The sequence below is a fragment of the Melospiza melodia genome, chromosome 1, assembly GCF_035770615.1.
Source record: "Melospiza melodia melodia isolate bMelMel2 chromosome 1, bMelMel2.pri, whole genome shotgun sequence".
Classification (NCBI taxonomy): Eukaryota; Metazoa; Chordata; class Aves; order Passeriformes; family Passerellidae; genus Melospiza; species Melospiza melodia.
The window spans coordinates 108206227-108230581 of record NC_086194.1 but is presented as its reverse complement, the minus strand read 5'-3'; the positions used below and the strand labels follow the sequence as shown (position 1 = coordinate 108230581).

General features: G+C 40.1%; 1 protein-coding gene across 3 annotated transcripts in view; it reads left to right on the top strand.

Moving 5' to 3' along the window:
* The window catches only part of EPB41L4B (erythrocyte membrane protein band 4.1 like 4B), a 170920-nt gene that overhangs the window by 50534 nt on the left and 96031 nt on the right, over window positions 1-24355 (top strand). For all 3 annotated transcript variants that reach the window (XM_063163769.1, XM_063163760.1, XM_063163778.1), the window contains exons 2-12: window positions 603-707; window positions 11406-11448; window positions 13646-13724; window positions 17118-17162; window positions 17875-17927; window positions 21873-21993; window positions 22600-22687; window positions 23244-23332; window positions 23571-23640; window positions 23813-23982; window positions 24086-24195. In XM_063163769.1, the coding sequence (XP_063019839.1) occupies window positions 603-707; window positions 11406-11448; window positions 13646-13724; window positions 17118-17162; window positions 17875-17927; window positions 21873-21993; window positions 22600-22687; window positions 23244-23332; window positions 23571-23640; window positions 23813-23982; window positions 24086-24195 (973 nt within the window). The remainder of the gene's footprint in view (window positions 1-602; window positions 708-11405; window positions 11449-13645; window positions 13725-17117; window positions 17163-17874; window positions 17928-21872; window positions 21994-22599; window positions 22688-23243; window positions 23333-23570; window positions 23641-23812; window positions 23983-24085; window positions 24196-24355) is intronic.

Genomic DNA, 24355 nt, shown 5'->3' with positions numbered 1-24355 from the left:
GCATGCCAGGTAAGTTTACAGCTTTTTTGGCCTTTGTTTCTTCATTTAAAGGCTGTAAATATTATGGCAGTTGGCAACATAAATGAAATATTATCAAATCCTATAAATTTTCTTTACAGTGCTCTTTGAGTGTTCAGGCTGTCCAGAATTTATTTTGCAGCTTCAGTGGTGATGTGGCTCTGCATGGCTGCAGTTGCTGTTGATAGCCAGCAGATTTCAGGCAGTGTACGTTAATCAAGCTTTTCCTGGAGAATCTGACTTCCTGGGGTACAAAATGATGGCTCTGTGACTTAGGACACTTGTAGGGCATAACCCTTCCCTTTCTCTTGTACATTTTTAATTATGATGTACTTTGAAAGCTTGCTTTGAGAGCAAAATCTGATGCTGTTGGAATAGTTGCAGACAAGAATGGCATGTCACTCTCTCTTTCCCTAGGAAAATAAAAAGAAATGTCAATGCAATTTTTCAGAATAAATAGAATTGCTCTTTTGATATTATTTTCCTTTGTGTATCTCTTCTCACATGTTTGAACTTGAAAAGAAGCACACCCAACAAACCCACACTGGCCAATTTTTAAAAAAGCATTTTCTTTTCTGTTACAGAAAAATGCAAAGGGACAGGAGTTGTTTGACCAGATTGTGTATCATTTGGACCTTGTAGAAACGGATTACTTTGGCCTGCAATTCATGGATGCTTCCCAAATTACAGTGAGTAGAACTTAAGTTGATTTTTATGTTTTGTGCCTCTTACTTTATTGCTGGTGCAGTTCCATGGAGAGATGTCAGCACTGGGGGCTGAAATAAGTGATGCCATGTTTGGTTCTTGCACATAAAGCTACATCCTCTGAATGAGTCCCGAGTCATCTTATGTGACACGTGTGTAACTTGATTGCACACAAGTTAAAACAACAATGAATTTTGGTAAAGAAAAATGTACTTTATGGTTACTAGACTCATGGTATTCAAATTGTTTTGCAAGCAAGGATTTCTTGTAAATTTTCTCTGTTGTTCTGTGCACACATTGTATTGCTTTGAGGGTTTAGGTTCATTTGCAAGAGCAAAACGTTTTAGCTAAAAGTTCTTCTCCTCTTCCTTATATAAGGACTTCCAGTATCTGCAGGTGAAAGAAATAAATCTAAAAAAAGTATTTACAGATATGAGTAGATATATTAATAGGATAGGGTTAAAAGACTACAGCATTGTGATTACACTGTATTGATATATATTTAATCTTTTCCTTTGTCTGCTCACTCTGTGTGAGCAAGACGTTTTACAAAAACTTGCACTGTGGATAGAAAATATGCATATTTGGGAAATGAATGTTTCTTTTAGTGCTCTCTGGTCAGTTCATAAATATTTTTTCCATGAAGCAGCAGCAGATGTTTTCTCTGGGATAATAAAATAATGGGAAAATGTGGCTGCAATATTGACATCCTGGGAAGTGTAGGTTCTAAGTTTATCATCCCAGAATTCTCAGCTTTATTCTCTAACGAGCTTGGTCAAAGGATGGATCAGGGTTCAAGCAGCTGCATTATCATCTGTGTTTCATCAGTCACTGTGAACAACAAACAGGAAACCTATCCAGGTACTGTACTAATGACTTGATACTGGAAGAAGAGAATCTGTGGGTTTGGGGAGAAGCAGTATTAATCTATTTAAACTTTATCCTGATGTCTAAATTAATTTAGGTTAATATCACTGAAAACTGATGTTTTGAATGAAGTATGTTCATAATGGTTTTGGGATTTTTAGTTGATTATGTGTGTGTGCTTCTGATAAAATTTCTAAATACATAAATTGTGTATACTTTTATGATGAATCTGATTATAAGGACACAACTAATAGAGCAGAGCCTGCTTATAATGGGAAAAACATATTATATTGTCACTGATTGTCAAATCATCCAACTGGGAATTTGATAGCTAGGAATAGTTACCGAGCAAGGAGCTCCATGTTTTGTAAGAAGGGAAGCAGAAAGGAAGAGTGAAATATCCTTTCTCAGCAAGAATGAGGGCAGATCAGCCAAAAGCTGGACTGAGGAAGCTGGGAAGACTCATTTTCTTGTATGTTTGCAAAACTGAAGGGCTCTTTTGACTGGTAAGAAAGATGCAGTAGCTATGTCTTCTGTATGTAGCTCTCTCACTGGTGTTGAGGGTACAGTGTGGCTATCCATACATGCAAGTGTTTCAGCTTTGTTTGTTTGCTATTTCTAGGTTCTTTTAAGGAGGGAAGTACATGATGCACCTACAGCTGCAAAAGGGATGAGGGCTGTGAACAGCTGCTGGGGGGGTCTGAAAAAAGCCAACTCTGGTTGCAGGGCTTTGGTGGTAGGGTTGTGATATCCTGAATTAAGAGGAGTGTTGAGGGCAAAGTTTTTTACCTTCCCTGAAATGCAAGGCCAAAAGCTCTTACTTGGCTCTTGTGTTTTTTGGTCTGGCTCAAGCGGGGCAGAGAGTAGAGCTTAGAGAACTTCAAGGCACAAGCTTTTATCTTGCCCAGCACCCTGTGCCAAAAGGTTCCGTGCTTTAAGATCCTTCTTTCATCTGCTATGAACCTGTGACCTGAACTTTTTGTTTGCACAGCAATTAATGCCTAGCCTCCATGGGCTTCTGCTTAGTGCCAGCCCAGACACACAATGCCAAGTGGGGGACTGGGAGATTAAAATTGTGTAAACCCCTTTGAGGCTCTAAGCCTTTGTCTTTAGTGTGTATTGTTAAGGGCTAAACATCTTTAAGCCACCATTACAAGTAAGAGAACACAAAATAGTCTTTGAATAGTGGAGATTGCTTCTGTGTGCTCCAAGGCCAGCAGCTTCTGAGTGCCCTGTTTCCTTCAGTCCTGTAACTTTGCCAGAGACTTGGGACAAGCAGTGTTGATAGCTGTGATTTAGAAAACAAAATCATGATTAGAGTTTATCTGCTTTGAGAGAGAAAAAGCTTTAATTGTTTGAACAGCTTATCTTTAATACAAACCCCCAGCATAAAGCTGTAAAAAGCAAGATGTCAGCAGTAATGCAGAAAATACTGTAATGCCTATTCAGTGAGCTCTGCATTAGCTTGTATCTTGTGCTCTTTGAAGATATCCATCAGAAGGATGCAGAAGGATAGAAGGATGTAGATAATCATCTAATAGTTTATTCTAAAACAAATTTTAGTGCACTGTTGTATTTTGAATTACTTGCTGTTAACTCCGGAAGTAAAAATACTCTAATACAAGAAAAGAATTTCTTATTCTAGCTGTTACAGAACTTCAACAGAGATGTAGTGCTTGGGGTGACTGAAGGGTGTCACTCTGATGTAGGAGGTCTCTGCTGTGGTTTAGAGAAAATGCAAAGCTTATTGGGTTTTCAGTTACTTTTACTACAGCCTGTGTTTTCTAGCAAAGCAGAAGGCCTTGAAAACTTCGGCTGAGGTTAGAAATAGCAATAGTAAAATCTTGGGAGACCATACTATGGAAGTTCAGTTGCCACGAGGAAGTATTTCGCCGATCTTTGTAGGAACTGGTTGCATGCAACGTTTTCAATGGTTGGTATGGGTTTTTGACTGTTGGTTGCTGATGTTTATTCATTTTCAATCCAGGAATGTCCTTCTTTTCTCTTATTCTAAATCATCTTAATTAAAAAAAAAAAAGGCTTTCTGTGGTTAACAGCTCTTTGTGAACTCTATATTTTATAGGGTCTCTCAAGATTTAGATATCCTCATTTCTACAGTTGCATTCTTTGTTCCAATTTTCTGTCCTTTCATGCCAAAACGTGGATGCTCTCCCAGCCCCTCCTGTGATTTTTATTGAGAATTTATAACTGAAGGATTTCTCATGTTTATTAACTTGGAATTTGCTTGTTTCCATCATAAATTTTGTTTCTGTTCACAAGAACAATCGCAGGGTAATTGAAAGGGAAGGATTTTTAAGATAAGTCTTTGAAATCTCTATTTTTTTTAGTTTGTGCAGATGAGCTGCTGTCATCACTGGGAATGGATGGAAGCAAAAGAATTAAATTGCCCTTTTTCTCACATGTGTCTCTTTCAGTGATCCTCTAAGTCATTTAAGTCCTTTATGTCTGATCTCTAATGTCACAAAGACCCCTTAGATTAAAGAAGATCTGTGTGGAGCAGCCTTTCCCAGCTGTGCCCTGCAGCCAGTTGAACCCTTCGGAGGATGTGTGATTGCAGCAGTGTATCTGGCACGTTGGGAAGCACTGGATTTACAGTGTGTACAGCAAGACTGATGTGTGAGGACACCCTGTGCCTCCTGCAGGTGCTGCCCATGGCTATGGAGGGGACCAGGATTCCCTGGGAAGATGAGTACCAGGACTAAGCTGCAGTGAGTTGTCCTGGTAAACCATGTTTGCATCTGAACTTCTCAGTATTGACCAGTTTCTAAATTGGGTTCTGATGCAAGAGGTGAGAAGACAATGGAAGGAGAACATGGAGAAGGTCATGTAGAAGTGAAATAGGCTTGCCTGAAAGCAATTGCTCCAAGTAAAAAAAAACAAGAGGGAAAAAAATTGCCCAAAACTGTGTTGCCCAGAGTGGCCCTGACCAGCAGCAGTGTGTCAGGATGCACTGATTCTGACACTGAGATCCTCACCTCTATGAAAGGCTGCCTTCTGGCCAGGTTTTTCTGACAGAGTCAGGACCATGTATGACTCACGACAAAGGATTTCAACAGTGCTGGGGGGCAGGAAGGAGGCAAGCTGGACAACAAATAATGTCAGTACCTTTGCTTCCTCCACACATCAAGAGCTAGATTCCTGGATGTTTCAGCAGGTATTGGGTCAGGGACTTGCAGGGCCTTGGTTCATTATCACTGCCTCTGCTGTATCTATCTGAATTTTCTTTTAAGGGCTCATTGATCGGGTTTTTCAGCTGCTGCTTTTGATATTACTGTTATTACTTCTTAAGATGTGAGGGATGGGGAAAAATGAGCAGTTCAAACCAGTCAATTAGCCTCATAGTGTGATATCTGGGAGTCTTTTTCCTTTTGTACTTCTTAATATTTAAATGAGTGTTCGTGAAGCAGAAGAAAATAGGGACAAGCCTTTTTTTCAATATACTGGATGTGGGAAAGAAGGGAGATTAGTAAAAATTTTGATAATGCTAAGTATTTCTTTTTCTGCTACTGTTAGAAACATGCTATTTTTCCCATGAATAAGCTGTGACATGCCTCTGTGACTCAGTTTCCCTCCCTCAAGCTCTCTTGTTTCCTCTGGATGATGAGCACTTTGGGACTGTGGCGATTGCAGGACGTGTGTCTGTGGATTGTAGCCAAGAGCAAGCAATACCAGTCACAGATGGAGGGTCCCAAAAGCTGTAGAACATCCTGAAGCACTTGATGCTTCAGTTCCTAATCATGGCAGTGATAGGAATGCCAGTTCAGTCAGTGGACACAGGCAGTGTGGCTGACTCCACAGCGATGCAGAACACCTGATGAATGTGGAACACTTCCCATCTGTTGCTGTCCAAGTCTGTATTGTGGTTTGTGAACACTTGGTGAAAGACTGCAAAACACTAACACATTCCAGTCTCTAGTCTTCCAGTAGCACCTGCTGTTTTGGGAGGACATTTTTCTGACACAGACTTGAGAAGCAGGCGTACGGGGCAGGTGGTTGTTGTGCTGTCTGTCAGTGATGCTTCTGCACCTCTCTCCAGAGTGTAAAGAATTCTCTCTGGGACAGCAAACAGCCTGTGTTGTCTTTCTTTTGTCTTTGTGTGTGGTTGGAGCATAAGCTGAAGTGATTTCTCAGTTTTCTTCCACTGATATAGTCAGGTTTGTTGCCTCCTTGTTCAAATCCCTTCGGTTTATTTTCGAATGGTTGGACGTAGGCATCAAAATTAAAAGTAAATTGCTAGAATTGATCTGGAGTGGTATCAGCTTTCATTTTCTCTAAAGTAAATCTAATGAGAAACATACTAGACCAGGAAAGTTTTTTATATAATGTTTCTATAATTCTGTGATTTACTTCTGTCAAGTTTGCAAAGCAAAATATTATTTGGTTATCACATGGATGTGAATTAGGATAGGCTAATGGTCTTGAAGGACATCTCTCTATTATTCTTGGTTAGTTTATCTGGTCTGCAGTTAAACCACATCATTTATCAGGATGCTTCTGAGATGGCTCTGTGCTGACTCAGACTGGGACAGGCCATGAATGCCACTCAATATGTGGATCTCTCAGGGCTGGTAAAGATCCATTAAGTCCTACCAGTGTCCTCATGGCTCTGGAATTAGCGTCTGTGGCCTTGTACTTCCCAAGATCACAATCTGGACCTTTATCACAGCTCCATCTGCCCTCCTGCTGCTGGACAGCTTTGCTTGCACCTGACATTGCCGGCTCTGTCCCACTGTGTGTGACTTGTGGAAGGCAATGCCCTTCTTCACAGGGCAAGAGAGAGCTTGGCATGGGAGCTGGACAATGGTGTCAGCTGAAGGGGGCTGCTGGAGGGCAGCTGGCCTGCCTTGTTCAGGCCAGGGACAGCTTAGAAAACTGACAAAACTTTCCCCCTGGATCAGGTTGGTCCTCCAGCGGTGTTGATGTGGTTCTGTACCACTGTGCCAGGGCCCTGCTCAACAAGATGCTGACAGCAGTGTTCAGAGGGGGTCTAAATCAAAACTGGCCAGCTGGGACTAAAACCCCTCTAAGATCCTGCCACTGTTTTGTGAAAAGCTGGTCTCATCTGAGCCCAAATGCAAATTTTTCACCTCTTTAATCCCAGCTTGGCTTTGTAATGTGAAGGCTATTTGAGTAGAAGTGCATTCCCTTTTTACTTCTTTTCTTTCAAGTTGGGTAGGTGAGATTGTAGAGCAGCCTCCTGAAAAATGCCTGCAGGTCTTGTTTGTTGAAAGGGGTGTCTCTATCCAAGGTTCTCATAGCAGCTTCAGTTGTACCTGGTTTTCTGGGGCTTTGTTCAGTCAGGTGGGACACCCTCAAGGATGGTGATGGCTCCACAGTCCCTCTGGGCACCTGTGCGTTGTCTGAACAGCCTCATGGTGACAGTCTTCCTGTCTAATTGGGATTTCTCCTGAGTCTGGTGCCACTCATCCTTCTGCCATGGCATACCTCTCAGAGGTGTCAGTCACCTTCTCTACAGCCTTTCAGTGGGCAGCTGAAGTCACCAGTGAGGTGAGCCTTCCTTTTTGAGAGGAGCATAACTTTGTAGGAGGGATTAGAGGAACATGAGAACAATACCTCATTGTTTTACGTTGTGAACTCCTGGGAGATTATCCTGTTCCTAAGTGTATGTTTGTGTACTCCCTGAGTTTCTACATAATCCCAGTTCTCATTTGGTATTCTGTTACTATAATAATAATGTTGAAAGGTGACCTGCAGAAGAAAAGAGGGCTTTTGCTCCTTGGCTCTCTTTTCAATCTAAAAATGTAGAGAAATCCCCAAACTGTGGTTTGGTGGGTAGAATTTTTATTGGCTTGATTTTTTGGTGTTTCCTTCCTCCATGTGATACATACATTTTTCACTTCTCTGCTTTAGAAGGTTGTGTGAGTAATGGCAGGCAGCTTGGTAGGATTCAGGTGCCTAGGAAACCAGAAAGCAAGAAGACAGCTGAAGGGATAATTGACTTTTGGTTTTAAAGATGCCAGCTTTTGTTTAGCACACTCTCTTTTCTGAACTTGATCACTGAGCATGATTCTCTCTCTTTTACCTCCAGGCATGACTTGAGAAAGCTTTCAGCCAATATTTTTCAGTAAAAATGGGCTTCCTCTTACTGATAGTTAAATATATAAATAAGCATAAGGGAGAACAGTCTATTCAAGATGTTCTTCGTGCACTTTAAACTAGCAAAGAAAGCCAGTCAAAAAGGGTCAAATGCAGTTTTTTTTTCCTTTTCAGCTCACCTTTGAGGGCTGTATAAATCAAGACAAGGAATTTTCATTCTTTTAGGAAGCAAGTAGAGAGGTGGTGGAATTTACAAGCTCAGGTGTGGGATTGTGTCAGGCTGTGGAAATCCTCCTTTCAATCTTCATTTGGCACTCATGTGGTCCTCATAAGCTGACTGCTTTAGCAGCTGTAGTATATCTGCAAATATATACTTCCCATGCTGTATATCTATTTTGAGAAAGTACTGGCTACTACCATTAGGAAATGCTGAGCTACTTATTTTTTCCTCTTCGCTTCAATTAAGCAAGTGATCAAAAGAGGAGACCATGCTGAGATAAATACATGCTTCCAGTATTTTAAGAAATTATATTTTTTTAAATGGTGCTTCTTTCATGTGGAATTTATTGGTATTTGTTTTCAATACATGAATCCCAGTCAATGGCCACTGTGTTATGTCAGTTAATACCATAAGAAACATTATTCATTTGATAGAGCAAAGAAATTTTGCTGAGATTAAAGAGGAATAAATGGGAGTTAATCTAGCATTTGACCTTCCAGTTTACCTGACAAAATTAAGGGAGGGACCACAGTGTTCTCTGCAGCTGATGATGCGAAGTGGAGAGGGAGGCACTGGGCTCTCCTCCCTGGTATCCATGGAAAGGATGCATGGGAATGGTTCAAAGCTGAAACATGGGAGGTTCAGACTGGACATTGGGAAGCATTTCTTTACCAAGAGGGTTATCAAACAGATTTCCTAGAGAGGTAATTCATGTCCCAAGCCTGTCAGTCTTAAGAGATGTTGGACAATGTCCTTAACCTGAAGTGGTCAGGCAGTGGGACTAAGTGGTCATTGTAGGTCCCTTCCAGCTGAACTGCTTTGTTCTGTGCTAGCATAATCATAGAATTCTGGTTACCTGCAGTTTGATCAGGTTTGGGTTTTTCTTCCCTTACTACGGGCAAAGTAGCTTAGACACTGTCTTCCTATCATAACACAGTCCTAAAGCAAATAATCCCTTTCCTCCTCCTTGTTCTGCACTGATATTTCCAAATCCAAACAGGATACAGGGATTATGGTGGGGTATGGTTGCAATGAGTCTGGTCAGTCCTGGTCCTACACTGTGAGGTCCATAGTTAGGTTTCTTTGGTGAGTCCAGATCCTGAAATTATGTATGGTCATTTAGCCAGAGCACAAGAGAGGCAGAGATATAGTCTTGTATCTCTGTGCTGAGAGAAGAGCAAGGCTCCTCTGGTTTTATTCAGCTTCCTAGTGAGACTTCAGAATTCATTGCTTTCACTTCCCTCTAATTGAGTCAGCAAGCAGTATGTAGCCAAGCCCAAACCTATTTTAGGCTTTAGCTAGAATGCTTTGATTTTTTTTTTCCAGCTCAGAGGGACATTTGGAAGGCTGGTGTGGTACACAGTGTGAAGAAGCCCTCTGACATTATCTGAGGCAAAGAAGTGTTAAAATTCAGCCTGATTTTCACAGAAATTGCAGAAAATATCTGACTGTGAAATTGGAGTTGGTTCATAAATCTGCATGAAAACTTCCAGGCCTTGGAGCTCTGGGCCAATAATGCTGTCAGCCCGTGCCCTACCTCCGTCTTTGTGTTTATGATCCATGTGCTGGCACATCACACACTTGATGTGCAGTGCAGGATGGGGCTGAAACAGCAGCTCACTGTTGCTGCTGAAGAGAGGTGACTTTAGTGCTTGCTGTGCTTTATCTCCTGGAGCCGCCTGCCTGTGGCTGCTTAGGTGCAGAGAGTGATGATAGCTCCTGTCTAAGCTGTGGTCTCACTTAATGGTCTGCACAAGCAGTTCCTGCAGTCTTGTTAGGTGTTTTCTAGCCATTACTTAAAGTATTTGCGCTTGCAAATAATCAGTTTGAAACTTACTCTTATTTGAGCTTTAATGTACCTTAAAGACCACATGCCAAGAAAAGGGACTATCAGCTGTTTTTTACTGGGAATTATTATAGTTCAGGTTGTGCAGTGCTAGTTCCAGAACATGGTGCTAACAGGAGTTTTTAGCATGTATTATAGATGTTTTTCTACATGAAAAACTTTTCTTTTAATGCATTAATTATATTTGTCTTTGAGGGACTTTTCTTTAGCCAAAATAAATATTAGATAGAAAGACATTTTCACAGCTAGGTGTTTGAAGAATAAAAAATTTATCTGCCCTGGAGCTATGAAGGTAACAGACTTATATAATTTCAGTTAAAAAAAGGCAAAGTTTCAATGCTGATATTTCTTTTCTTATCAAAAATTTGAGATTTCACACGGCTGTAATTTTTCATAAGAGAGCAAAATAGAGACAAAGTAAATTCCTTGTAGCGCTAAGGATTGTATTTATATGAGCTGCTGTAATGTTTTATTTCCATTCTGGTAGAGATTTCTACCAGATTAGGGATTATAAGAATTGATTTCTTGGCAGCCTCATCTAAGGGAGTCTTGCAAGTCTCCTGCAAATAAAAGCACCTTCAGAATCGTTGCTCTATTTCTCTTTCTCCTTCTTGTGAAATTTATTTACCTTAAGGGTAGTAAGCTGTCAGACTTTTGATCTGTATACATCTATACCCGTGATAAATTTTTGCCTTGGTTTAGAGCATAGTTAGTAAATAAATACCAGTATTACTAGACAACAAATAATTTTGTTCATTTTTTTCAGCCATAGTAGCATGGTGATGGTGTAACAAGTAGTCATTGAGAGATTATCCTTTTTCTGAAAACATTTATTCTTTAATAGCAAAAAAGGAAGAGGGTTTTTTCCAAAGATTTTATTTCATAGTACCTAGTTCATAATTTTAAAATATATTTAAAGATAGAAAACCACTTATTTCAAAGAAATCCAGAACTCTCTTACCACTTTGTATGACAGAAGCATTTACATGGAGTTGCTTCAAACAAGATTGAAGCCTTCTGCAGGGCATTGAGCAGAGACTGTCAAAGATTTAAGCTAAATTTACACCAGATTGTGTTTATTGCTGCCTTTCTGTAGATGCAACTTATACTGACAAGAGAGTGCATACACTTTGCTGGGAATCAGATGTTTTTGTCATCATTGTTACACTATTCCAGATCTTCTGCCTTAGTTTAAAAGGAAAGGGTGAGATGGTGAGCTATACATCAGTGTTTGCTCTTAATGGGGTTAAGTCTCCATCCTTACCTTGAAAAAAACTTGGCTGTGGAGCAGTGGAAGGCAGGATAGTACAGGCTCAGGAGGGCCTCTCTCAAACAGAGCTTTAAAGGAGGCTGAAACTCAGGGTTTTGGGGCAAAAGGGTGCCTTCCTTACACACCACTGCTTTGTGGCCTTGCATTTTGAAGTTTCTGCTCTGGAAGAGTGGCTTCCTTGGCCACTGATGAATTTAAAAATCAAGCTTTCCCATGTGGAAGAAGGGTAGTTATTAAACATGCCAATAAACACTTTCACCAATATGAGAAGTTTAGAAAATAAATATGGCACTATTTCCTTATAAGAGATTTTTATCTGTTAAATTTTATTGTAATCAGTTTATGGAGTCAACAAAATCTTGAAATGGAACTGCTTCTAAGTGTGGATTTTCTTTTTTTAGCACTGGTTGGACCATTCAAAATTCATTAAGAAGCAAATAAAAAGTAAGTACTGTGTCTCTGCCTGTTTATTTTATTTCCTAAAGAATTTGAATTTAGTGTATTAGAACATGATAGAGAATGTTTAAATATGGCCTCTAATGGAATAAATATTCCTTAGAAAAGAGTTTTAATTTAAGGGGTAATTGGCTGACCATGTCTAAAGGCAAGAGCACTTATTAAGCAGCAGCCAGGCCTTCAGAAGCTCTTGTTAAACCTGTGCTGTTTGTCTAAGGCAGAGTAGGTTGCCAGGTAATTTCAGTCTGATCTGTGAAATTGGGTTGCCTGGACACAGATCGCTGTTCCTGTCACTGCTTCTGATCCACAACAGATATCCTGCAATTTCTTTCAGAGAGTGAATGGAAAATACTTCATTGTTTAATGATTAATTTTTAAACCTTTTTTCCAGATTATTATTTTAAGAGTTTAACTAGCAGAAATACCTGCTGTTTTGTCAAATGTAGTTCTGAAATAGCTGCTGTTTCATCAAAGGCAGTTTTGGATGGAGGAGTTGGTGGACTGTATTTTCTGTGAAAATTGTCTGAGGCAGGGAAAAGTAGTTCCTGGATTTTTGATAATCTGATTGCAGGCTTGGGTACAGTACAGCATTTGCATTAACATGTTTTGTTAGAATGCTGCAGTTGGCAACAGTCATGCGCCATGAAGACATGGCTTCTGTGAGATTAAAATGTGTTTTTCAAGAAAATTGTTGGCTGCCTTGGAGGACCTTGCGGAGATAGATCTTGATTGCTTCAGTGGTGTTTTGCCTTTTTTTTTTTTTTTAATGAGTACCCAAGTATCCAGATGATTTTTGTAAACAGTGGAGTTCTTCAGAGGCCTTTAGGATAGTTTGCTGTCACCCCATGGTGTGTGGGTGTCAGCCTGCTAGAATCCATGGTGAAGATAGCTGCTGTGGGTAAGGTTTTTGCTGTTTGGTTTTCTCTCCCCTTTTCATCACATAACTGCTTTACCTTAGGTGACTAGCTGGTTTGCAGCTGCACTTTCTCTAATAGCCTTGGCCTGGAAAATCCATGATACTGTAGGACCTTCAGCCAATTAAGTTGCATTTTTTGTCTGTTTTTAATGTGTGAAGAGCCTATTTTAAAAAGAATTCAGCAAATCGTGGCTCTGAGGAATGCTGAAGAGGGAAGCAATTTGTTGGGTTGTTGTAAAGGTCTGTCTCACAACAGGTTACTTTCCTTTACCTTGAATTCAGCAGATGCTTTGTGAAGAGTTCCTCTTTCATGATGGATGTTGCTCACTGCTGTCTTTTCCAAGTCATTTTCTCACCTTTGCAGACCTCACCAGTGGTGCTGAGCTGTGAGCTCCGGGTGCTATAACCTGACTTACAGGAGCTGTGAGGGAGACAGAATCAAAGCTCTAATTAGCTGCATATAACTTAGTGGAAGGATCATTAATAGGCACGTGTTTGCTTGTTGATGTGGTGTTATAGAAGATCTTAGAAAAGTGAGGAAAAATAATTTGTCCACCAATTAATACATCAGCAGGCAGCTGGCTGGAAGATGAGGGTTAGGCAGATAAGGATGCAATGGTCACAGTTTCATGGTAGCTGGATAACTTCCTGTTATCTGTGTTACATGGGAAGTTCGATGTAGCATTCACCTTCTGACTTCAGGTAACAAAATTCTTGCAACCCCATGGAATTTTTGAGCTTCCTGTATTCATGGGTGCTATTCTCATGGGTGCCAGAGTCTTCTCCAGAACTTTTCAGTCTATTTATCTTACCTTTTCAAATGAATGTGTTTCAGTTGAAAGCTGATCTGTTGGGTAGGGTTTTTTTTGGAATAGTGTTTGTGCCTGGTAAGAAGGAGCATCATCCTCTCCTTCCCTCTTCCTTCCATTTCCCCCTGGGCCCAGCAACAGGGTGTGTACCTGGAAACTTGTCATTCACAGCATGCTATGAGGCACCCCTCTTTGGATGAAAATGGGTTTGCCAAATGGACTATTGGCTTGATAAATTTCAGTTAATGAGTATCAAAAAGTATGGTAATCATCTATATTTTTTGTTTATTGCATGCATTTTTGAATTTAAAAATCATTAAATATTTTCTTTGACGAATCTGAAACATGTAATTAATTTTGGATCTCTTGGGTTGTGGGGTGGTGTGGCAGCTGTTCTGCCTTAGCAGGACTACAATGAGTGTAAATCTTTTTTCCCCATTTCAAATCTCTGCATGTGCAGTTGGACCTCCGTACACGCTGCATTTTCGCATTAAGTACTACTCGTCAGAGCCCAACAACCTTCACGAGGAGTTCACAAGGTAGGAACTGCGCGTGGCTGACGGGGATTTGAGACATCTCAAGCACGTGGGGGTACTGCAAGCAGGTGATTAGAGCTTTCTTATTAAGGGTGCTCATTTTGCCTGCCTTCTTAGGTGTTTTCCTACTGTCAGAGTAACATCATGGTTTTTATTTGCTGCCAGACAGCATCCATGGGGCTTTCCGGGCGTGTTGGTGTGTAGGAGATGCTGTGTTCTGGTGCTTTGAAGTTGGCAAAGAAGGGGGCAGAGTTGGGTGGGGAAAGCTGCAGCTGGGAGACACCTGCTCTTGATATCTGCCATCCTCTGAGAGGGGTTTCCATTATGTCCTGCTAAATGCCAGTGCCCTGCTTTGTTCCTGCTGCCCTCAGACTTGGGGGTGATTTAATAATGGTACCAGGGGTAGAGGATTTTGGGAATAGCCAGTTTGAGCTCTGAGTTAACAGTGAATTGAATCCCTTCTGCTTCCCTGTAGTTCTCTGTGAAGCAAAAGCCTGCATTGTATAAAGTCACTCTATAAATATCTGGAAGTCTCTTGTTTCAATGTGCTGGGCTCTTTCTGTGGACCTGTGCCTTGGTGGATCCATAGCACCTTGGTTCAGAGTGTATTCTGAGAGCTGGGAAAGCAGCAGCTGGGGTTTACTTATCTTTTGAATCTGCTTACTTTGTGTCTTCTCTGTATAGTATTCATCTATCTTAATGTTACTTTATCTTTTCTTTTGTTCTGCCTCTCACCGTAGGGCACTTTCTGTGTCTTCTAATTTGCTTGGCAATAATCAGTGTACTCCTAATCAGCCTGAGGTGTTTAAGGATGGTTGATTGTTGTAGTTCATGTGCATGTGATGTTTACACTAAACTTGTGCCTGCAGGCAGATGATTACTGTCTCCCTGCTGTCTGCTGTGCCCACCATGCGTTTTTTTCACTGCCTGAGACAAGATTAAAGGGCTAATTGTCATCACCTCATGACAGAGACACAGGGTCTTCAATATCTGTTATCAATTTAGCCCAGCAGTGATAATGCAATAAAAGGGCATATTCCTATGGAATGTATCATCAATTTATGGAAATCCCTGCCACTTATGTAGCTAAGTATAAGATCTTGAGAGAATCCAAAAATCTGGATGATTTATGGACATCTCTAATGAGAAAATGCAGTTAAATTAGTAGGAATAATATGTGTTTTCTGGAAATTGATGTAAGTCTTCATACATCAGGGTGCATGTCTGACAAGTATTACATTTCCCCTGTGGTCAAATTATGGCATTACTGTCTACCACAAGATTTCTTTCTTATGTGCTCTGAAGCATATGATCCTAGTCACTGTGAGATTGGGTTTCTGAGCTATGTGATCATTGCTGTGATCAAGTAAGACATTTTGTCTGAAAGTATTAACCTCTGATGCCTTGTGATCTAATTATTGCTGAAAGGTGACATTTCAGAAGACTATTTTAATTACAAAAACACTTTAGTCAGCTAAATATTCAGTGTTGTGAACAATGTCTTTTAATTATAAGCTTGGCAGAAGACCACTGTGAAACTGTGTAAGAAAAATTGTGGCGCCATTTTTTTTCCTTCTTTTTTTTTTTTTTTTTTCATTTTTGGTTGGGGAAAGTAATTTGAATTTAAGAAATCTACAGTTCCTAAATTTTTAATTCTTCTAATTTATGGAGGGGTTTTTTAAGAGTCTTTGTGCTAGTTGGATCATATTTTCCATGTAGCATGTTGAGTGAAAAGTGAAGATTAATAATTGTACACTCAAAATCATTCCAAGTAGAAGAAAAATCATCCTTAACAGTAACTGTGAATTTTCCAGGCAGGAGGTGTTCATAATTCCTTCTGGAGATCTGCTTTGTAGTAGACTTCCATTTATAGTGAAGCTAAAAACATCATATTCTCATAATTAACACATTATTGGGAAGCATTAAAACCCTTTACCTGCTCTGGTTTTGTGTTTAAAAAGACAGTTGAAATACAGTGCATTTTGGAAGACATCTTCTGTCACTTATGTGTGACCTGATTAGTTAGTTTAGTTAGAATAACAACAGAGGAACATGTCTCTACTTGATGTTGAGGAGAATTTTCTAAGGTATCTTGTTGATTTGGAGTAGCAACAATTGAGCTGCCAGTGTTTGCCAGCCTGTGCACAGTAAAGGAAGAAGGGTAAGCCATACCCATCAGAATGGGGCTGCAGCACTGCACAAGCCCCCTGAAACTGATAGGTGCACTGCCTAGAGTCTTCTTGCAAGTTTAGAAGAGTTCATGGGATTGTGAATGATCTGGGCTACCAATAAGAACAGGATGTATACTTGTCTACCCTTAATCTACACATGCAAATACCCAGATTTGATTGGCAGTCAGGTATTAGCCAAGTATGTGAATCAGGGATGTACCAAAGAGCTAACATGGATAAATCTGATTCTGCTCTAGTGTTATCATGAGAAATTTTAATCTTCCTTTTCATTTCTGTTTCCCTGTGTGATTCCAACTGTTTGTCCTTCACCACATTCGCTCCATGTTCTCTGTGATGAAAAAGCCCCACTTTGTCTTTCTAGCATCCTTTGCAAAGACAGGAGAGGTCTGTGTTTGCATTCACTGGGCTCTCAGGAGTGCCTCATGCTTTCTTCTCTTGAGTCACTCACCTTTGCAAGCCTCACCCCGCAGTGTCCAGAGCAGTGCAGAGCCTGCCTCTGCCTTCCTGCCCTCTACACACCCCTTGCACGACCCGGGGCACTTGTGCATGCCTCAGAGCCCACTCTCAGTGGTGTCAATGAAGCATGCCTACAACTGAAGGTTAGCAAAGAACAGCTTAAAATACTACAACAGTGTGAAGGCTGTAAATTCCTACTTGGCGTACTAAATAAATGTGTGAGCTCTATGGAATTCTTTTATTCAGAACTCTGCTATTTTTAAGTGACATTTTGGTATGAAACTTTCCTTTTGCCCAATTTGGACTTTTTCCCTGCTCTGTATTTATGTGTGAGAAGGCAGCCCTGAAGCCTTCATGCCTTTATCTGTGTTTTGTTTCTAGATACTGTAGTTCAATTCCTGCCTGAATTAGGTGAGACCCAAGTTAGGAGAACACTGCAGTGTAAGTGACATTTAGGTTGCTGTGGTGTATGCTCAGATAGAGCACATCCTTAACAGAAAGGCTTTGGACAATGTCCCAGCCACAACCAGTGGACAAAAAATGATCTTCTCTTTAAATTTAGTGGAAGCTGTGGGAGCTTTGAAGCTTGTAGGGTGTATCTGTGTGATCCCAATGGCCCTTTTTTTGTAAAGAGCAAGTTATTAAAGTTGCTGTTACTACTCAATGAATTGGGATATTCTTCCAGCCAGTGGAACTAGAAGGATGCCACTATAATTACTTTTGACTTTCTGAATTTTTTATTTGTCAGGTACCTGTTTGTATTACAGCTCCGGCAAGACATTCTTTCAGGGAAGTAAGTACCTTTTTACCCTTGTAGCTGTAATTTAAGGAATTTATAATAGTTAATCTCCTGGTGCATTTTGTTTTTCTTTAGAATACAGACATATAGAACATTGCATGTCTCCTGACTATATTACTGACAACCAGAATGGGTAAAGATTTTGATGGATTGATGAGGTGATGGAAATGTTTAAAGAGAGTGAAAACTGTCCTGGGTTTTATGACCTGAAAATGTAACATGGGCTTGCCACATTTTTTCAGTATGGTGGGTGAAAGAGAGGATGAGAAAATTGCAGTGCAACACTTTTTGTTCAGGTCAACTCTGAAAAAATACTTTGTGTTTTTATAGTCTTACCCTGACCAATATTCATTCACACATGCACTAATTTATTTTTTTATTACAGAAATGAAAAACCTTAAACCCATATATTTGAAAATACAGTGTTATAGTAAAAATGGTTCCCTAGTTGATTTAGTGTTTTCTCTGTTGGTTCAATCTTGTTTTATGGTAAAGTGTATCATATTTAATGCTAATCAGAATGTACCAACTTAGGAAATAATGATACACAAGTAACAATTAATTGTAGATGTTTCATAGCATGAGTAGTTTGTGGAAATTAATGCTTCCAGTTTTTCTATCAGGCCTCTTTTTAGCTTTATTGCAAGAGGATTTCACTGACAAGAGATGTGATTTTTATAGTTTTGTGTTTTGTTTTGTTTTTAAGACTGAAATGCCCATATGAAACTGCTGTTGAACTAGCAGCTCTGTGTCTTCAAGGTATGCCATCTTTTGAAAGTGGTTTGTCCTAATTTATTAAAAAAAATCACCTGCTGGTTTCTTTTCCTTTGGTACTAATGCATTCTTACTGATCATATATAAATGCCATTCTTTTACCCAAGGAGGAGAATTTTAGGGAGATCACTTTCTTGACTTGCCTCCGTTCATAACTTCTGAGCCGCATTAGCCAATATCAGCACACCTGCTATGAGGAGGGAGTCTCTAAAGCATGGCTGGACAAAAGTTTCATGGAAGCCCAGGGCTGATCAGGGAAGAAGGACCCAAAATAGCTCCCTGCTGAGGGAGAAGCATGCACAAGTGTTGCCACTTGAGGCTGAAGAGCCAGCTGGCCCTTCACACAGTTTGTGGGAGGTGGGTGCCTGTGAATTTGGGCTTCCTGCTGCCTGAACTGTGCCTGGGAGGGGAAGCCTCCACAGTGGGTGACTCAGGAGATGGTTCCAGGGCAGGAGGGAGGGAGTGGCAGGTCCTGGAGAGGAGAGAATTACATGGGGGGAGGGTAAAGAACTAAGATCACTTCTTAGTGGCAGGAGCAAGGATTTCACTGTGTAAAAGAAGTTCCGGTACACTGGGTTTCATTACATTATTGTAGGACAGTGTGGTTTTTTTGTTGCTGCAAGCATGTTAATACAAATATCTGTTCCATTTCAAGCAATTTGTGTTGCAGATGGGGAGGAAATTTTTGTAATGAAGCTCAAAGCAAGTTTATATTTTTCTAAAAGAAAGTGCAGTGAGCTGGACCATTCTAAGCAAATAGCAGCAACATTCATTGAAATGAAAAATTCTCTTCCTCTTTCACCAGTGGTTGGGCCATGACACACAGAGAGCTTGGGCAGAGTTGCTTAGTTTACAGCAGTGGAAGTATCTCAGTGATTCTAGATGGACTTGACAGGCAAAACTGGGAATTCAAGCAGCAACAGGTGTAAATCTTAAGGCAGTGGATTGTTTTACTGTAGCAGTTGGCACAACTATGATTGTCAGGTGTGCAGAGAGCTGCTGCAGGCAGACTCCTTTTGTCTTTTTGAGGTGAAGGAAATATGGAGCCCAAATTTGATTTGTTGCTTATGTTTCCACAGATAAAAGCTCCAGTAGCCTCACATCTGGTCCAAGCAAAGAGGACCAAACAAACAATAATAGGTTAATGCCTCAACATTTTGGGTAGCTGCTGACACCTGTGATTATTGTGTAAATGCAATACAATTGCTGTCCATCATGTTTATGATTTGTCCAGCTATCTACCAAAAGTAATACCCTTGCTGTCTGTGGGAAAATTGTTTTATGCTTTTTTGCTGTCTTTTTTTTAGTTTCAGTTTCAGTTTTCCACTATTTTGACATCATTGCAATAAGCTTGTCCAAAATTATTTCATTATTGCAACTCGTTCTTTCTCTTTGCTGACATACATAATAATAAGCATTTTTGGTGTCAAGTTTGCTACATTTTATTGACATTGAAAACATAATTAAGCAGAAAAGTATAAAGAAATTTTGATTATTCCCTCCTCAGTAGGTTACATTTTCTTTGTAAAATGCAGTCTTGCTCCTTAGTGTGCTTTTCCTAAGAGTGAGAAAAAGCTATGAATTGCTGTTTAGGCATTGGTAGTCTGAGCCCTCTGAAAGAAAAGTCTTTTTACAGATAAAGCTTTAAGTTTCATACATGTCTCATTTTATCAAGGGAGTTTTCTGTTAAAGTAATTCTTGATTTGTTGCCAGTCCCATGAAGGAAATTCTGTAGCAAGGAACACTGGTTTGTAGTATGGGGTAACATATGAAGCAGATAGGTAATATTATGCTTCATTTAGGGTTTATCTGTGGAAATGTCATCAAACTTGAGTTCTCACTGTTACAGTTAATTTTTAACTGCATCATTAGTGTTGTATGGTCTTAGTGCTTAACCAGATATACTTTTGAAGCTGCTAATTATATTGGAAAAGAAAACATTTTCTCACATCTCCAATTTTCAGTTCTAATCATAAGATATTTTCATGGAATACTGCAAAATTTGTTTCCCTCAGTATAAAAGAATCAGCTATATATTTTTAAAAAAATATATTTTTTGGCATTTTCAAAAACTTTCTAGGAAACATTCTTTTGAAAATATCCCCCAGGTTATTTTTTGAAGAACACAGATAATGTATATGCATTACATATGTATACATATGTATATGTGTTATGCAACACCTGCCCCACCTTCCACTCCCTCCCCCCTCCCAAAAAAGGGCCAAGAAGGGGCATGCCAAAGCATGTCATGAAGACAAAAATGAAGGAGATGGGTCTTCTGCTTTGCCCTTGCATCTCAAAATATGAGTGCTGCTGAGCCTGTGTGTTTTCTGTCCTACAAGCTCACGATTCTTCTTATCCCTACACATCCTCCTTACAGCACAGGCAGCCTTTGTTCCCCACTTTCTCTCTCTCAGATAAGTAGTATAGAAATCTCCCATGTTTTTCCTAGATGGTTGGCAACGCATCAAACTTCAGACCCATACCTTTTTCTCTCCCCTTTAATTCCTCCTTGCTAATGTGTTTGCTGTGGCTCCCTCTAGTATCCTGGAGAGACTGGACTGCCAGTAATTCTTAATATGTGTTAAATAGGCTTCTAGCTTTGATGAAACAGCCAGGGAGCTGAGATATCTGTATGTCCTTTTCTTTAACAGAGATAAGAATACTGTAACTCACTATGGAAGATTACTGTTGAGAGAAAAAAAAAAAAGTGTGTGAGACAGTAATTAAAAATGAAGACCAAGGAATTCAGTGTCTTTAATATCCTCAGGACTGCTAAATGTTTCAGCAAAGCTCAAGTTCTCAAAATCACCTAGTAGGTGTTATCAGCCAACAGATTGGATTTTGAATGTAACTTCCTATCTACTGATGGATCCTGTTAAGTATTTTTGAAGTCTGGCTGTGACAGAAATTTTTGCAGCTGTTAAGTGTAAAAGCGCCCTGAAGGAATAAAACTGTTTTCTTCGAGGGATTTAGTTTCCCTCTATGCTTCTTCAATTTTATTTTTATTTTGGCAGTAGTAGTAGGAGTAGTAAACAGTTAAGAAATGCTAACTGACAAAGGCCTGGTTGGCAATCACATCATGTGTCAGGTGACAAATGCTATTGCTGAAGAGTGTATTTTCCACTGGTGCTTGCCACACAGTCCTGAGGCAGCAACACTGAGCCTGAGTACAGCTGAGAGGCTCCAGGAGCAAAGCTGTCACAGACACAAGGCAGTTACGGGTGTCAGTCACTGAAATGCTCAGCACTTGCATCTCCTGCTGAGCTCAGTGGAGGGGGAAAGTATTCTGCTCCTAGAAAACACCAGAGCCTAAGCATAGAAGTAGAAAGTGACACCCTAATTATGTAAATGTTTCAGCATTTTTTCCTTAAAATTATTAATCTGAATATTACACCACCACTGTGATTTAAAAATCCACACAGCTTTATCACTGGATTAATGAGACTAGGTATTCTCTTCATGTTTTGACATGAATAGAAACATAACTCCTGAATTTGTCCTAAACCGGGACAAATAACAAAGCATGTGATAGAATGGGAAGTGTTAGGGAGTGAACAGTATGCAATGAGAGGAAGTTTCAAAGTCACCTTTTCTAAAACAGAAGATGCATTGATGATTGTTTTTAATAGAAACTTTATTTCCTGTAAGTGCATTAAAAATCCAGAGGAGCAGCTTTATTTGAGCTGGTTCAGTCATAACATTCCTGAATGTCAGAATTCTGTACCACAGAATCCTGCAAATGCATTTATCTGACTTCTGCTGTGAAATCTGACTTGAATTTACTGGGGCCAGGAGTAGGGGGATGGCATTCTGCAACATGCATAGGAACTTGCAAACTATCCTTGTCTTTGCAGGGACAATGGAATTAAATATTTCTGGTCATCTCAAGATCTTTATATTTTTAATTTCTCAATTGATTGATTTCAGCTGAGTTGGGAGAGTGTGAGCACCCTGAGCACACACCAGAGCTCGTGTCTGAATTCAGGTTTGCACCAAACCAGACTGAAGCAATGGAATTTGACATTTTTCAGAAATGGAAAGAGTGCAGGTAGAGTACCTGTGTGGGAGTGGGGTCTCTAGCAACAGGTTTTCTTCTCTTCCAAAGTCAAATCCTTTCAACAGGCATGAAGTGGGGGTTATTTTTGTCAGTGGAGAAGTATTGTAAAAAGTCTTTGAGCCCTCTCCTTCCCTAGAAATGCCAGGCAGTAATTTAGGGAAGGTTGGTGGGGTGAGTTTTAATTTTTTAATGGTTTTTCTTTTAGAGTATTCTGTAATAATTTAAGGAGCCTTGTCTTCTTCCTGTTTATGTTGGAAATAAATCTCTTTCTCTTTCTCCCTTTCTTTCATTCAAACATAAATTTTATGTTTGGGTGTTAGGAAACTCATTTTCCTGTCTTTTGTTAATAAATATGGTACATTTTAGTGATGCTTTGTTACCTGAACTTTCATCCTTATTGGCAATTTTAGACCTTCTTGCATTTTCGGTCCTCTGTTTTATTTTCATTTGCAGGGAAGAGGGTAAAAACATAAGATTGAAATACCATTTAGTATCCTTAAGACCGAGGACACAAAGAAAAGGGTTAGGGGATGAATCTGAAAGCATTTGAAGTGGATAATTTTTTTTTACCATGAAGTATGAATTTTATGTTCATAGGGGAAAGAGCCCAGCGCAGGCTGAGTTGTGCTACTTGAACAAAGCTAAATGGCTAGAAATGTATGGTGTAGATATGCATGTAGTTAAGGTAAGATCTGTGTGATGTTCTATTTTATCAGTGTGATGTCCCTGCCCTGGTGTGGGCCAGTCCCTGAGGAGCGTCCTTGTTGTGGTCTGGGCTGTCCCATGGGCCATGGTCCCTCCCAAATCATTCCCACCTCCCAAGGGTGCTTCTCTGGGCTCCCACAGCATCCCTTTCCTATGCCCCTTTCCCACAGCATCCCTTTCCTGTGTCCCTCAGTTTGTTCCTGTTGTGTCTCCTTCCCCTGGCAGGAACTTGAACAGGTGAGGTGAGGGGTGGGCTGCCCTGGATGCAGTGTTGGTGCGGGTCCATCTCCATGCATCTGAGAGCCTCTCTGAGCAGCACATGGCCTCCTCCCACAAAGGGCACCCTGCAGCCTCCCGTTGCCAAAATATGCCACTTTGTACCCGATACAGCCGCATATTCTTCTGCTCTGTAATGTTAAAAAAATATGGCAACTTTATTGTTTAGTTTAAGACCTATGGATTTTGCAATACTACTGTATTAAAAAAATGTACAGTGCTCATGGCAGATTAATTATTTATTCTGTACTTGCTTGCAGGGAAGAGATGGTTGTGAATATGCTCTTGGACTGACACCAACAGGCATATTGATCTTTGAAGGAGCCAACAAAATAGGCTTATTCTTTTGGTAATCTGCTTTTGTGTTATATTCCTTTTTGTTAAAATGCTGAAATCTTTCTCCTGTGCATAATGGGATCTTGACTGTATTTCGTAATTTATAATTGAATCTACAAAGTTTAAAATCTGAAGGTTAAATCTCAAAGTGGATTGGCCTGGTTAGATGTACCACTCTCAAATGTGAAAGTTGTAGAAATAAAAGTATTTAATATTATTTTAATTCTGTTCTTTTTGATTCTTGTGTTTAGGCCTAAAATCACAAAAATGGACTTTAAAAAGAGCAAACTAACGCTTGTGGTTGTAGAAGACGATGAACAGGTAACTTCTTTCCCTTACTTGAGCCTGATCCAACAAAGTGTGGTGTGTGCTCAGGCTGGTAAGAACACAAGGGAGGCTGAGCACACTGTTGGCCCAGGCTGTGTTTCTCCTACCAAGGACAATAACTAATATCATGCATGCCAACTTGCAAAGCTTTTGTTTCTGCATTTAGGGCAGAGAGCAAGAGCACACATTTGTTTTCCGGTTAGACAGTGCCAAAACGTGCAAACATTTGTGGAAGTGTGCGGTGGAGCACCACGCTTTCTTCAGATTGCGAGCCCCAGCAAATAGTAAATCTAGTAGATCCGACTTCATAAGGCTGGGATCACGCTTCAGATTCAGGTACTTAGTGAAGTAACAGCAATGTATTTACCCTTGTACAAAGGAGCAGGTACAGCTTCCAGCAGAAGGCAGCAGTTTACTTTGTTTGTTTCTGTGTTTTAAGTGGGAGGACAGAATATCAAGCGACACACGGGACGAGGTTACGCAGAACTAGCACGTTTGAAAGAAGGCCCAGCAAGAGATACCCCTCTCGGAGACATTCCACTTATAAGGGTAGGTGTTTCTAGACATCTGTGCACTGAGCTGGAAATGCAGGTGTCCCATTAAATTCTAAAAATGCCACATTACAATCGTGACATCTGTACAGAGTATGTCAGATCACCTAAAAAATCAGAACGAGCATGGAGTTTTTTTTTTTGCCACAGTTTGTTGT